Raw genomic sequence first — 15,819 nt, forward strand, 5'->3', positions numbered from 1 at the left:
GAGGACACGGCAGAGCAGCAGCTGCTGGGACTGCCCCTGCCTGAGCACCCTTCTGCCTTGCCTAGTGCTGCCTTGTTTTCACACCTCAGCTGGCAAAGCTGCAAAAGCCAGCACAACTCCAGAGAGGCATGGGAAACACCTCTCCACAGCAGAACAGAAAAGAAGATAATATCTCTTATAAGGTTAAAAATATTCTCAAAGCAGTGTTTTAATAGCCTTCCTAAAAAATGAGAAATAATTGCTCTGAATGCTTGTGAGCAAAGCAGGCAGAAGCTGGATTTATTACAAGTAGGAGCTTAAATATTAAAACCTCTTTAGGTCAAGAGATACAGTTAATTTTGAGGAGAAAAATGAAGTAACCAGCTTGGTTTTGGACAAATCACATTTTATGAGAAGCAATGCAGTTCACTTTTAATTTATTCCAATGACTTGAAAACCCATCTGTATTTTTTTAATAACAAAGAAACACAAGATCTTGCCAGTGATGAACATATACAAAAGAAAATCTACAACAGCTAGCAAAGGGAGGAAGATCTAGAAACATTAGTGTGAAGAGCCAAGCACAACAGAAGTTAATCTCTGTGCAAGCCAGCAACCACAGTTTCAGAAAATATACCCAAAAGAGGAAGGCAAGGAATGTAAAGCTGCCCCAGGAATGTAAAGCTGACAGGACATGTCCCCCTTGGGCACACTTCCCAAGCTGTGCTGGAAGGGAGGCTGGGAAGAACCAAGCAAGAGGCTCTCTGCTTCTGCAGACAGTGACATGCACAGGGCCTTGCAGCTAAATCCAGCTCCAGCACAACTCCTCTGAGTTCAGGCAAGTTAATAGGTGGGCAGATTTGGTCCTGCTGACACTAATGTTAATGTTTTTCTCAAGCTCAAGTTTGCAGAGACTCCCGCACTGCCCTGCTCACACACCCTCTAATGGATGTGACAGCCCAGTCAAGGTGCCAGCACTGCTACACTTTGTTCACAGGGGCCAGGTCTCAACATATTCCCCCCGCTTACAAAACCCTCCAAAGGCAAAGCTTTTTTTCTTTTTTCAAATCTGTCATCACAGAGGGACACTTGCAGAACAGATGAGCTTAGAAAGCATCAGAATGCAAAGCAATTTTTCACTACTACTGTGCCACTTTTGGACAGTGCAGTGAATTCTGTCACTTCCACATCAAGTTGGGTTTTGTTCTTTCAGCAATTTAAGCTACCTGCTCTTTCCAACCAGCCTTAGCAGTCTCAAGCAACTTAGATCAACTGAGTGACTAAAGTAAAATTGCATTTTATAGAAACCAACAGACCCAAATATCTCTTATCCTTACCCTTAAATCATATACAGCACTTAAAAGATTCTAACATCTTCAGAGCACACAAAAACATGAGAGGCAGCCCCAGTGCCTGTAGTGAAAAGGTTTATTTCAATGGGTTGTGTGTCAGACAGGCACTGAAGTACTGAGCCTGGCTGGAAGGTGCTGACCCTTCCACACAAGGAGGTCGCCTGACAGAGCTCACCTAGGCAGGAGATATTGGCTCATCCTCGCCAGCATCGAGATCTGCTCTTGACATTTCACCCCAAGTCACCCACCTCCTGTACAGCCCAGACTTTGCTCTCACACTTTCCTCTGTCACTGTCAGACACAAAATGATTCACACAGACACAGCTCAAAGTGTGGTGAAAGAAGAAGAAATGTTTATTTGTTCTTTCAGTATTTATAGTTTTTTGACCACGATCAGGGATTGGATAGTCAGGTCACCACATTCCCAACCACACTGGCTGTGAGAGACATCCATCAAAAGGCAAATCTTTAATGGAATGTATAAACACCTATGTTTATAGTTACTTTCCTGGGAAAGTGGCTAGAAATCATGAAAACAATATTGAAAGGGCTGATTCTCAGAACAACATTCCTGGAGGTGAACCATGATGAGACTGCTGTAAAACCTGCAGTACCTGAAGCTCCATCACTTTAAACAAAAACATTTGCTATAAAATTAGCACGACAAGCACAAGCATAAGCCAGATCTTTTTCTGCCAGGATGGATCCCATGTCTAATGGTCAGAAATAACTGCAATAGCTTTCTCTCTAATGAGAACTTTCTGGATTCCTAGCAGTGGGATTGAGAGTCACCCCAAGCATGCATCTGCTGCCCTGTGTTAACTCAGACACATCCATACTGTGAATTCTCAGAACATGTTCTAAGCAACATAAAAACAAGAGAGAGTCTTCTCCACAGAGTCCAGCAGGCACTGACAAAGACTATATTTGTAATGAGGTAGTACTTCTCAGTACACGAATCTTTACTTACTTCCTAGTACAAGAAGTTTCACCAAAATTAAGAGGTTTATTAAGAAAAATTAAGAACTTATTAAAAGCTGCCCCACATTAGAGAAAAAGCCCTGACTAGGACACACACATGCAAGTTTACACTTTCCTATCTGGCAGCCAGATTTGGGGGATTACCTTTTACCTCGAGGGTAATTTTTCAAGATAAAGCCTCTTTTTTTTTTTTTTTAATTCACAGAAGAGATGTTAAATTGCCACAGATGGTCATTTGTTTTCATTTTGTGTGTTGTACACAGCACATTTTATGGATTATAATAGTTAATTAAATGTAACAAATAAAGTTAATTTCAAATTTAAATGTTGAGGCTGCCTTATCTTCACAACACACCATTACTGTTGGGGTAGCACAGTTTAAATATAATAGCAGGATCAGGGTCCTTTGGCAGTCCCATCACAGCCCAGCTGTTGACTATCAAGTCACTTTACGATTTAAAATTCAGAGGGACTGACTGCCACTGATATACAGGGTGCTCAACACCACATAATATCAGGCCCCCACTTTCTTTACAGTAAAACCTATTTATTTTACAAGGGCTTTTTCAGAACCGCTCATATTCATATTTATTTCTCTTCTACCTAAACTGTATTTACAGATTATGTTATTCAAACACACTTCCATGACAGTGAAAGATAACAAATAGAGCCAGGCATGTGGTACTTCACAGGACAGAAATACAATTCCCTCCACTATAAAAGCACTGCAATAGCATTTAGAAATGCCTGACTTGCAGAGTCAGCAAAAACGTAGTTCTAAAGAAAACTTCAAAAACAGGTATTTAACCCACTCCCTGCACAAGATTTTTACTTGACAGAAATAATGGAAATAAATGGAAAATAAAAATGCTGCCCATAATTTACTGCACAGTGTATTTCAGCTGCTGCCCTCCATATGCACATCTCTGATCTTTGTTGAGCTCAGAACTCAGTAATATTGCCAAGTACTATTCCAACAAATAAACTGGTTTTTAGACCTGCCACAATGCTTTTTGTAGAGGCTGTGGTGGTGTGGAATAAAGAACATTACAATTAGTGAGAAGAGCAGGAGGAAACTCATCTGTGTTATATTTTGCTCCTGGCCAGATGCACAAGCCCAGGCTGCTTAGGGAATCCTGCAGCACTACCTAAAATCCTCAGCTGCAACAGCTCAGAATCCCTTTTCACTTTTTTTCCCCAGATGGGAAAAGATAAACAAACATACAGGGATGTTTTAAAAAAAACAATAGACCAACCAACCCAACAAACAGAAGGCCAACAACACACTTGTCTTGTGTGTCTTGTCAACAACACGCAACAGACACGAACATACTTGTCTGTCTCCCACTGTGACCAAACAAATTTCAAGGTGAACATGCATTAAGTAGGAGAGAAATGCCAAAGGTTCCACCCCTTAGTCAACTGAAACTAATCTTGCCTTTTGTATTTTCCCAGAAATTAATGAGGACTGAAGGAAGGTGATAAGGAACACCACATTTTCAGTACTGCACAGGTATTTTTCTACCAGGTTAAAATGAAATACTTTAACACCCAAGATTTGACATCCATCTTTGCTCACTTCCTTGCTAACATGCCCTTTTCCTCTTAATACAATCATTACTGGTGTGACCTTTCAGGATCCCCATACAATCTGTTATTAATTTTTCTGAGCACTTCATCTCTTAAAGTACCTGGTTTTAAAAGTCCTACACTTAAAACTTTTGTCAAAGAAAAAAGAAGAGCTGCTTTGTCTACACATTAAAATAAAACTCTCTACCTTTCATTAGTGTTATTGCTATGTACATGAGCTATTGGAAGGTTTATAAAACACAGTGGTTCGCCTTGGAGGAGGCTAGAAGGGAGGTTGGATATTGATGGACTGCTGGCATTTGGAATCTGGTACTGGAAAAAAATCATTTGGTTTAATTGGGAAGGGACAGTCTGTGCTTGTTTGGGTTTGTTTGTTGTATAATTTTTCTGTCACACTAAAAACTCAACAGCCCATGGGTTTTAGGGTACTATTTTGTTTACAAAAGAAACAATAGAGAAAACAATAACAGAAGAGCTTTATAAAACCAGACCTACCCATTCCAATACTTCACTTTAACAGCAGCACCTGAAACAGAAATATCTTGATAGAAACCAACTTTTAGGAAAAAAAATGAGACCAAATCCCTTAGCTACCAACTTCTTTTGAAAAGCTTCCACACATCACTTTTGCCCTCCCCAAAGACCCACATTCCCACCAGTGAGTGAAGCAGTCCCAGACACCTCAGCACTCGAGCAGACAAACAGGAAGCCCATGATCAGGTCTTAGAGAAGAGGGGAGCACCATCGAGACAAGATTCAGTCTGGATCCTGTGTTTTAATTCTGGAGCCAAGAAGGACTGAGCACTTTAACCACACCTCTACAACCTTCTATGGATGCAGCATCACCATGGTCTTCAATTTTTCTCTTTCTTCACAGAAAGAAGATTCATATTTGCAGAAAGCCAAGCTTCTTAAAACAGTATTATGTGCAATTAGGTGCATTCATCACACCTCATTCATTCATGCATCCTTGACATTCACTGGATTTTCCAAATAACCTGTTGGGAATTTGATTTTCCACTGAACAAATACTTACATATTATCTGATAAGTTATTTTTTCCTTATTCATTGACTGTGATGAACTCATGAAATTCTCTAATACATTCGTTACTCAATATTATTCAAACATTTTGTTGGCAAATAATCCTTGGTTTATACGTCATTTGAATTGCAAATTGTAACTATTAGAGTCATTTTTTAACATAGGTAATTTATTTAACTTAAGTAATGCATACAGCCAATTTAATCAATGTGCAGTGAATTTCAATTTGTGCCTTTGGCTTTAATAGTCTCAGATACATAAATCATGCACTCAGGAAACTGAAGATAATAATATGGAACTTAAATGAATAATTGGAACCACATGAACCAGTTCCACAGAAAACATGAAAATAGCCACATATATAAGCCAATCTAAATTCAGTGCCCAAATCCTATGAATATTTGCAACCCTTTATTCCCTTTCTAATTCACTCTGATACAGTTAATTTGCAACAAAACCATGCCAGCAGCTTCAGCAGACACTGCCAGATTGCTTTCCACTTCCTCCTCTGTATCCTTATTTAGGATATTAAATAACCCTGGTCGCTATTAACTTGGCTTTGTGCACTGTCTCAAGAAGATATTTGACCACCACATACAGAAAAAGACCTTCAACTTCCACAGCATTTGGGAGGCAAACTGCAATTAGTGGTTACCTGAATCGATCCTAAATAGCCCAGGACAGCTCCAGTTGCTTAATGCTTTTGATTTTATTATAAGACCAGAGATAAAACTATAATGAGGTTCAGTGATAGTAGGAAGTTGGTCCTCTGGGACTTAAAATTGAAGTAGGCAGGCAAAAATTAAATGTTTATCCAGCAGATTCCTGTTTGTTCATGCTTTAATGTATTCCCCACCTAGGCTTCTGTTGCAATTAGGAAACAACCCTATGTCATCACACTCCTTCAAGAAGGAGAGACTAAAAGATAAGGAAAGAAGAACTAAAGAAAGAAAAAGGTGAACCTGACAGCTCATACTTATTTACCAGCATGACTTTTCCTAGTGAAAAGACCTTACTTGGAATGGGCAACAGACCAAAAACTGCACAACCTCCACAGCCCTGAGACTCCCTCCTTTAATTGGACCAGGAAAAGGCAGAAAAACAGCCCAGCACAAGTGCACAAGCAACCTGGAGTAAAGTCCTATGTGCTCACCTCTATCAATACATTGCATCGTTCAGAAATGAGATGGTGATCTGGAAGCAAGAGCAAGATATGCTGTGTTACATCACTGAAGTCAGGTTCTAACAAAAAACACAGCCCTTGCCCTCTGCAGACAAGCCTAGAAAAGGGTTTCTGATACACAAAATTGCTGTGAGATTCCAAGAGCAGGAGAAATCAGGAGAAAAGAATCAGTCACAGGAAGCCTAGACCAAAAAACTTGCATTCCCTCCCTTCTGCAACTGTGGAGCTGTTCAGACATGCAAGGTTTTGCTCCAGGCTTCTCTCCAGTTATTAGAGGGTTCATGTTTCACAGATGTCACATCATGTCCCAGACAGAGCAAGTAAAAAAAACCGTAGCCACCACTGAAGCATTGAACCAGCATTTGAATGGACAGAACTGTGGTTATACATATGATTCAAAACTTGAGTGAAGAGGTGAAACAAAAGCACCTTCTGCAGACAGGTTTGTGCAGACTCATACAGATGCTGCTGCATCCCATGATGATGCCAAACAGTAAAAATGTAAGACTTTCACACTGGTGCAGAATACACAAGTGGTCAGTTCCAGGGGCAACATCCATTAGAAAGACTGATCCTCGTGGACAAGTTCTTCTGATGGCCAGAAGAGAAAACTGACTTCGGGAATTGTCCTGACATTGGGATTTTGGGTCTGAGCAGAAAGGCAGAGTTGAATGGCCCATCCAAGAATTTACAGGGACAGTCAAGCCTGAAGAGGATTAGATGGGAAATGGAATGATGTAAGCACTCTGCTCATCTGAGTGATGAACTAGAGCTCTTCAAAGGGTTCATGGCTGCTACACCAAGGTAGATTCACTCAAACGGTAACTCAGGCATTTCTACTGCATGAATAAGTTAGATACACCACTGCACAGCATGAACTCCAAGGGGATACACAACTCACTAAACTCATTCCTAGATTTCAACACCCTAAATTTCTACCCCTTTCCCAGATGGTAGCATCAATCTGCAGGTGGGTGAATGCCAAGGAGAGAAAAACAGTCTGCACCTATCAAATCCCACCCCTAGCACCCTGCTTACAAACTGGGGGAGGAAGCACACAAGTTTTTGAGTTGTTTGCACAAGGGATTTCCCTATGAGAGCTCAGAAAAGCTTCAGCACACGCCATTTCATGCAGCAATGGCTTGTCACACACTGACAAAAGGAAACTTTTCCCACCATCAAATTCTCTACTACTGCAGGCACATTTTCAGGGCAGGCAGGTGGCTCAGAGACAACACAAGTGGAACCGCCCTGTCTTCACACTGTGCAACTGGACTTCAAATTGCAGTCCATGAAAGCCTCTTAAAGGGTATTGCTAGCAAACACTGCTGCACAAAAAATGTTCACTGCAACATCTTCCTTCCTTTTCCACTTTAATTTTTCACTTCATTCTACGTTACAAAATCTGAAATCCTTACTAAGTGCCGTGACACACTGAATTGTTATTAACAAGCTTATTAGAGCTGTGAAACAGGATTTCCATTACATAAATCTCTCACTTTCCCCATAGTACAACAGGATACCATTCCAAGTATCTTACAATGCCCAATGACCTACCTATTGCCTTGTAACAGAAGCAATCATCTCTGATTTGGCCTTTATGAATTCTCCAGCTGTCATGATTCATTAACATACTGTAAAGTGTTCCTTGTCTAGCAGTGAAAATGTCCTGCTCTTCCATCTCGTAAGTAGCCTCTCTCCATTTAGCTCCTCGTTTAATCGATGCTAATTACATAGCCCTGTGATCATCTCCTGAAATTAGCACAAATGGTAACATGTTCTTTGATTGCCAATGTTTTCGTAAATGTTACATTAAAAAATAGCACTACAATAACAGCATAAACAAAATTTGTATTAGAACCATGCATGCCATTTCAAAATTCACAGCAAGGGTATCATGCAGAGTAGGAGCCCACTGCCATTCATTGGAACTGATTTGATTTATCAAGGCACAAAGAAACCCACCCACTTCCAGTTTTGACAAGTACTGGGGAAGAAAAATGTAATCTACAGTGAGTATTAGCAATAAGAGAACATGACATTACAGCTGCAAATTCTCAATGAGTCATTTTTTAAGATTAAAAAAATCCAAGATTTAGTTATAACTGAGATAATTTAGGGATATTTGGGAATGGGGAAGGGGGAAAAAAACGAGTGCAAGCAAATTTCAGAATGTTGTTTAGTGGTTGCTTAAAACCAAGGCATCTGATGAAGATTTCTAACTGTGCAGCATTATGGAGCACCAATCCAGCACAACACAAAAGCCACTGCCAAACAGTTCCTGTGAGAACTTACAAAATACACTGGAATGTGGCTGTTTAGTACTGAAAGCCAAGCTTCTACAAACTCCCATTACCCAACAGGAGCTAAGTAAGTAGAAAAATATAGGACAGGTCATTCTGATATTCAATGAGATGGGAAATAAATGATCATCCAAGAAACTCAGAAAAATTATGAGGAATGAATTGTGTAAGGCTTTACTTCTGAAAAAAACCCGGAGGCTGGTGGATAACTTAGTGTGATTGTCCAAGACAAGAAGTAGCTTTCTGGAGAAAGTTTTTATGAATGTGGGGTCTTAAATATTTCATTGTGAAATAATAAAATAAATTCCTGGATGACCAGCTCTGTCAAAGATAGGGCCACTGACTTGAGAGATTAATGCTTACCTCAGACAAAGGCCCTACAGGACCCTATGGTGATCAGTTTAAAAAACCAAAACAAAAGCAACACAGGATGAAATTCCAAGTCAGACACAAAATCTCAATGAGCTTCTTGCTAGCCCAGTTCTCACCAACTGTCCTGTGCATGTTTCCATTTGCCTCAGCAAATTTTGGTTGCAGCAAAGAGCTTTTGAAAGCTTTGAGCTCCTCTCTGTTCTCGAAGAACGTCCCAGAGCTCCCAGATGTCCTGGTGAGACCACCCTACAGAGCGGTGCCAACAGCACTCACAAAGCAATTGTCAAACAAAAATGACCTCCAAGGGCTCTTTGAGTTCTCTACTCTTCCAGAACAAGATAAAGATAGACAAAGTATCATTTAACCACAGAAACTGCCAGTGAGCAAGAGGTTATCTGTTATGGAAGAACTGGCATGGGACTTTTAAACAGATGCAATGGTTAATTACTTCTTTAATTACTATTCCCTCACAGCATTGGACATGTGAACTAGTAACAATTCTGACCTCTTGTAAAGGACAATTCATTTCATTTCAAAAGGAACTCAAATAAAAACCACCTTGAAGCTTTTGCCAAAAAAAAGCCATACCCCTGGACATGCCTACTGCCAGACTTCATGCATCTATGGGACATGACAAGTTGATGGGAGAAACTGCACAGTTCCAGTCACCCTTGACTGAGAAATGTACATTGAAAGAAGTGCTTAGAAGGATAATCTAGAAGACCAGGCAAACTGAGATTCAATTTTACAAGATGAAAGTAGCAACATAAAGGACTCATAATAGGGGAAAAAAACAGGGAGGCAGAAAAGCTATTTACACTGCTCCAAGTAACCATGGAAACCTTTGAGGTATGAGAAGATGTCCAGTCAGCAGAGCCCAGTGGTTCTGAGGGAGCAGCAGTACTGGGAGCCTGGATCCAACTGCTTATGAACAGGATGCCTTGATAAAACTGAAGGGAGTATGTGACCTATTTGCCCACTACAGCAGAAGACTTGATCCAAAAGCATCTCCATCCCTCCACACACCAACGCAAATCTAATGTTCTGAAACTTCCAGTTTCAATTAATTGCATGCATTCCACCATTTCTGAAAAGTATCAGCCTTTAAAACCTCAGGAAGTATCTACAGAAACAATTCTGTCATACTCTCCACACATTAATGTTTCTATGGCGACTTTCTAGCACTTCATTGGATTCCCTTTTGTAAATGCTCAGGGTACTCCCACACCACCCTGCAAACCCAAACCCTAGGTAAACCAAAATGGAAAACTCAGTTTTTCTCTACCCAAATGTAAAGTCAAGCTCTAAATACGCATTCACTGTTATGCCCACGCATCACACCTCCATGGCCTGAACATGTTCTAGAGCACTGCCGGATGATGCCACGTCACCCAAGCAGTGCCAGTGACCCAGTCAAAGCTCTATCTTGCTATATATACACCATGATCTCACTTGAGCCAGGAATATCAGAGTATTTTGTCTTGAAACACAACCTTTTCCTGGAGCATTTATACTCACAGACTGTTCATAGATACTAGAGCACAGAGTCCACCTAAATACAGAATAACAACTGAAACAACAAGCCTTCCTCACTGCCTTCTCGCTTCCTTTTCTCATCAGTATATTTTCTCTCCCTTTTCCATTAAGAAATTCCTACATTCTCCTCAAGGGCTCATAACCTCTCTAAAATACCATTCTGACACTAGCAAATGCCTTCTGAAAAGGTGAGTGCTGTCAGAGGAACCTGAGGCCCAAGGAATACTCCCCGAACATTGAACATTGACCTCTCAGAGCCGATTCACCTACAGCACTTGCACATTCTCATTTGTCTGCTTTCAAGTCACTTAGCCATTTGTTGATAAGCAATTATCAGATCTTCCAGTGGAACAACTTATTCTTGTCTTCAGTTCACCATTAACTCCGCAACCTTGCAGATGGCAGTGCAGAATAAACCCTTTCCCATCTGCCTGATCAAACAGTTGAAAACCAAGATGTGGCAGGGCTTGGTAAAGCCAGCACTGTGCTTGGCAATGGATAAGTGATTAGGCTCCCTCACTGTGTTATTTTCCTAAGGGCCTAAAACATAGAGATATTTCTTGGAAACTCAGTACAGCCCCAAGACTCACAGGTGCTTGCAAGCCTTGCCAGACCATGCAATTCTTTCTTCCTACAGCTTCTCTTTTTGCACGTTAAAGATTAATAATTTATTTGGTACAGAACTCTACTATTCTGTCTCACTCTGCTCTGGCACCAATGCAGCTTCCTGCTGAGTTGAACACACCACTACAGATACTTCATTTTCTGTTTTGAATATTTTCTGGCAAAGGTAACATTAACAAAATGAAGGCTCTTGCAAGGAGCAGCTGTTATGGGTAGCATATATCCTGGGTAACTGCTTAAAGGAAGTAATAGAGGCTGTTTCCTCTGGGAAATATGTATAAATGGAGAGGTCTAGGATGAATAACTTCAAGAGAAATCTGAACCTATGGCTCCCCATACAGTCATTTGGGGATATTCTTATTAAACAAGGATAGATTTGCATTGCAAGGCTCCAGTTGCAAACCTTGTCTCATCACACACCATTTTCAACAGCAGTCATTCCAGCAACCAGCCCAAGCCACCCTCCCACAGTGCTCCACTGGGAGCCTTCTGTTCAAGGCACCTTTTCACGGCCTTGTTTATTTGTACACAAACCCACTCCTCTGCATAGAACAACACCAGGGTCACAGGCCAGCCTCACAGTGTCACAGCCACTCAGAGGAAATCCTGACACTCCATAACTAACCCATGCCATGGTGCTGTTTGCTCTTGTATCCACTAATGCACAGGACAGAGTGTCAACTTAAATTTTCAAATTCTGTGATGCTGTCACTTTGTGTCACAGTGTTAAGTGGTTTTGATTATTTGATGTCAGGTCAGTTTACTTAAAGCATTCCCACTACTTACATTTGGTCTCCATCAAAATGTGTCAGAAATCTCTTAGCAAGGGCTGTTCTTAACCCAAAGGGCTCAGCAGGGCTCAGCTGCAACTGCTGGTGTTCACAATGTGCAATGTTAACTCAGGAGGTTCTCTTGAGAATGGCTCTTCTCATCACAGCATCTCTCATTGAAATGAGCCTGGTCCCCAAGAAACCCACTCGGGAAAGCTTTCACATGAAAGTAATTATTAGAAATAAGTATTAGACAGTACTATTACTTTCTAACGACCAGGGTGCCCACACTGTGCACAAGCCATGCTCCTGGCTGCTCAGGCCTCCTCAGCCAGGCAAGGGGTTACTTCCCCAGCACTGTACCCTGTACCAGCTTCAGTGAGTGACAAAACCTGGCTCAAGCAATGCCAGCTTTTCAGTGCAGGAATGGTACCAGCCCAAATACTTTCCATTCACTTCATTACACAAATTATATGGGTTCTGTTTTTGAAGTACTGCAACTGCTGGGGTCTCCCATTGGATATGTGCCCTAAGAATGAGAAGCCAGTAGTGATAACTGACTTTCAGCTTTTCTTCTCATAACTCATTCACTCCTACAGCCTGAATTAAGCTACTCTCCTCTGCTTAACCATGGAACATTAATAGCTTTCTCAGAGCATCCTGGAAGAAAGAAACATCAGCTGAAATGCACTTTCACTGACATCCAACCTCCCTGGACCATGGAGACCTTTACAGGCAAGTGATATCCTCTAATACTGTATTTGAACACAAGCTGCAGTGTTAGATGAACAAATCACTGAACACCACCAAAACTATTATGAAAATGAGTACTAACATGTTCTTTAAAGCTCTCCTGACTTTAAGTCCTGACCTCCCAATGCACTGTTAGCACTGATGTTTCCTTAATGTCAAGGAAACTATGACCATTGTCAACTGATTTACACATGACCAGAATCAATGGTCTGTGTTTTCAGGCTGATCCTGGACATGAACTGAATGCCATTAGAACAGTATAGCTAAAGGAAGCAAAAGGTAAAAAGCCTGCCGAAAAAAAGACTCTTTTTTTTTTATAAAGTCAATGAAAATTAAAGAATAAGTGTTCTTAAATTACTGAAAGATTTAATTTACTCCGGAAACACCTGAATCATCATTAACACTATAAGGATCTCTTTGCATTTATTCATACCCAAATTCAAGGCTGTACATTTTGTTAGGTTTCTCTCTTCCTGTTCATATTTGTACCCAATTAAACTTCAGTACAGGTGCATACGGGTTAGTAATCACATTTTATATTTTGCATGCAGATTAGTCCTATTTGAATCTGCATAAATTTGTTATGCATCACTGCAAAAGTGAATGCTCAAGCAACTTTTATTTTTATCTAATCAAATCACTACCTAATGAAAAATGAGCAACTGCTCACAAAGGTGCACTCAGGCAGACTCATGGATCCCTGGGAACAGGAACCACTCAGGAGGGCTCCCAGGTGCAAGTCCCTCCTGCCCTATGGTCAAAATCTGATCAGACACACCCAAAATGCCACTGCTGCCTTCTGCACGAAGATTAAATCAAGATTCCACCACAGGATGGACCCAGAAGGGACTTCAACACAACTCCTTTCCTAGACCTTAGCAGAGTCAATTGCTACTTAGTAGGCCATGATCAAAATCCCCCCTCAGAATGGAAATGGTCAAGTCTCTTTGCTTCCCTGTGCCTGAATTTTCTGGCTGTGCAGTGAGCACCACACAGAATCGCAGAGGCACAGAACAGTGTGGCTCAAAAGCAGCCTTAAAGACCACCTAATCCTAAACCCCCTGCCATAGGGGGACATCTGCTAGACCAGGCTGACCAAAGTGGACACTTCCAGAGATGAGGCATCCACAGCTTCTCTGGGAAACATGTTCCAGTGGCTCGCAACCCTCACAGTAAAGAATTTCTTACTAATATCTAGCTTAAACCTACAGTCTTTCAATTTGAAACCGTGCCCCCTTGTCCTGTCACTACACACCCTTGCAAAAAGTTCCTCTCCAGCTCTCTTGTAGGCTTTTGTTCCAAGGTGAGGAGCTGAACCTCAGGCAGAAAAACAGTTCATTTACCTAACCTGCCAGCACATCACACAGCAGTAGGTAATGTTAAGCAGTTTACTCTGGAAGCAACAAGACAAAACACACACCTCCCACTCCTGAAATTGTATTAAACCATTTTAAAAGAGATTCTGTGATGAAATAATTCTGCACAAACCCGCATTACTTCTTAATACAAATAGGTAGGTCTAGTCCAGAAACAAGTGGGCAGGTGGAGACAAAGAGGGCTTTTTAAAGCAAAATGTGAAAGACACAACCACTTAAAAAATGTCATCCTGAAACAGGTAACAGTGTTGCACTATGGTTTAAAGTGAGACTGTAATAATGGAGACAAATAGTTAAAAATTTACACCAACTAATTTCAGACTTAAACTTGAACAGAAAGCTTGATCAACTCTGAAGCTCACCCCTCTATGCAGGAAAGGCCAGAGGCTGAGAGAGGAGACAGACACAGAGCTCCTGAGGAGTTCCTGCAGGGAACAAGGCACTCCCACTCACCCATCGCACTCCCAGATATCATGTTGTATTTAGCCACCTCACAGCTTTAGGAAAATTCTTCTTTTCTTATCCCAGGAGCTAAAGGAACACGGGTACTGGGATCTGCAAAACCTGTGTAATTTACCATGGAGAATACAGGAATTGCAGTACAGTCACCTGAAGAGCTGCAGCAGAAGTAGCCATATCTTGAATGGATATGGCTACTGAATCACATGCAGATCATTTGAACATCTGCCTCACTGTGTAAGAGATCATGCACCGATCTCATCTTCACACTCACAAACATTTATAGGAGCATGATGCCATCTTGGAAACATGCTCTGCTCATCTCCTATTAGGCAGTACAAACAGAGACAGTGGTTGTACCTGTTTCAAGTCCAAATCAGTATCAGAGAAGCTTTAGTTAAACAATTACAGCAATATTAACATGCAGTTCCCGCCTTCCATTCAGCTCCACTACTGGTGTCAACATGACAGAAAGGAAAGGAGGTCCATGAAGATCCAGTCTCCCCCAGAAGCAGCAGCACTGGGTCCACAGGGCATCCCAGAGAGGCAAAGCCCCTTGGACATCCCTGCTCACAGGGCTCCCTTGGACATCCCTGCTCACAGACAAGCTCTGTAACACCTAAACTGCCACTTCCCCTTGGTTCACACCAAGCTGCTCAAGGGATTTGAAAAGAGGCATTTGAAGGGAATGAAATTAAGGTTTAGGAACAAGAATCAACTGGCAACATACAAGTTCCCTAAAGTGTGAGAGGCTTTGTCCTGCACACTCCAGGCACATTTCAAGGTCAGCTACTCTCTGTACAGAACCCTGGCTGCGGGAGCTGGAGAGCAGCACAGACAGCTTGCACCCACACTGCTGCCTGCAGAATCCATAACTCCCTCCTCCCTGGCCAGGAGGGCTCTGGACCTGTGACCGAAGCCAAAACGCTGCACCTCACCCCATCTGAGAGCACAGCCATCCCAGTTCAGCCAACAGATCCCTCAGAAACCCTTTTATCCTCTCATTTTTAGTTTTAAATTACATTTCTATTTGCATTTCCTTTAAAAAGCATATCCTAACCTTCTCCTGACTTTCCCATCTGCCACCCCCCTCCTACCCACATCCTCTCAAAAAACACAAACATCACCAACTTTCCTAAAAAATCCATACATTGAGGTAATCGGAAACCAAATACTTCATATAAAATTATTTATGAAACTTGGTCAAGAACAAAAAATGAAAAAGTATTTCTGATACTTTTCTTAACTGATCTCTTTTCAGAGAATGCATGCACATTTTTCAATCCACATTTCAGTCTCTGTAGACTTGAACAGACACACTGGTCACCCGAACTGGGCATTTGCTCAATTTCCTGCAGTGATTTTCTTACTGACTACTTGCATAAAGAAATTAATCTACTTCAGAAATCAAATCCATGCGACTGATTATTGAAGAAAAATAAAGAAACTTAGTGGGGGGGAAATGCTCTCCATTATCACCACCAAATAACACAAATGT

General features: G+C 41.3%; 1 protein-coding gene across 7 annotated transcripts in view; it reads right to left on the reverse strand.

Annotated features, from left to right (window-relative positions):
• Nucleotides 1-15,819, reverse strand: part of IL1RAPL2 (interleukin 1 receptor accessory protein like 2) — a 373,503-nt gene that overhangs the window by 316,018 nt on the left and 41,666 nt on the right. Inside the window, exon 2 of one of the 7 annotated variants that reach the window (XM_088062809.1) lies at nt 7,686-7,880. The exons of the other annotated variants lie outside the window; for them this stretch is intronic. Coding sequence (XP_087918935.1) covers nt 7,686-7,809 — 124 coding nt within the window. The 5' untranslated portion in view covers nt 7,810-7,880. The remainder of the gene's footprint in view (nt 1-7,685; nt 7,881-15,819) is intronic. 7 annotated transcript variants of the gene reach the window in all.

Source organism: Pseudopodoces humilis, chromosome 15, assembly GCF_049639895.1.
Source record: "Pseudopodoces humilis isolate 2021_Gansu_Grassland_sample_001 chromosome 15, ASM4963989v1, whole genome shotgun sequence".
Classification (NCBI taxonomy): Eukaryota; Metazoa; Chordata; class Aves; order Passeriformes; family Paridae; genus Pseudopodoces; species Pseudopodoces humilis.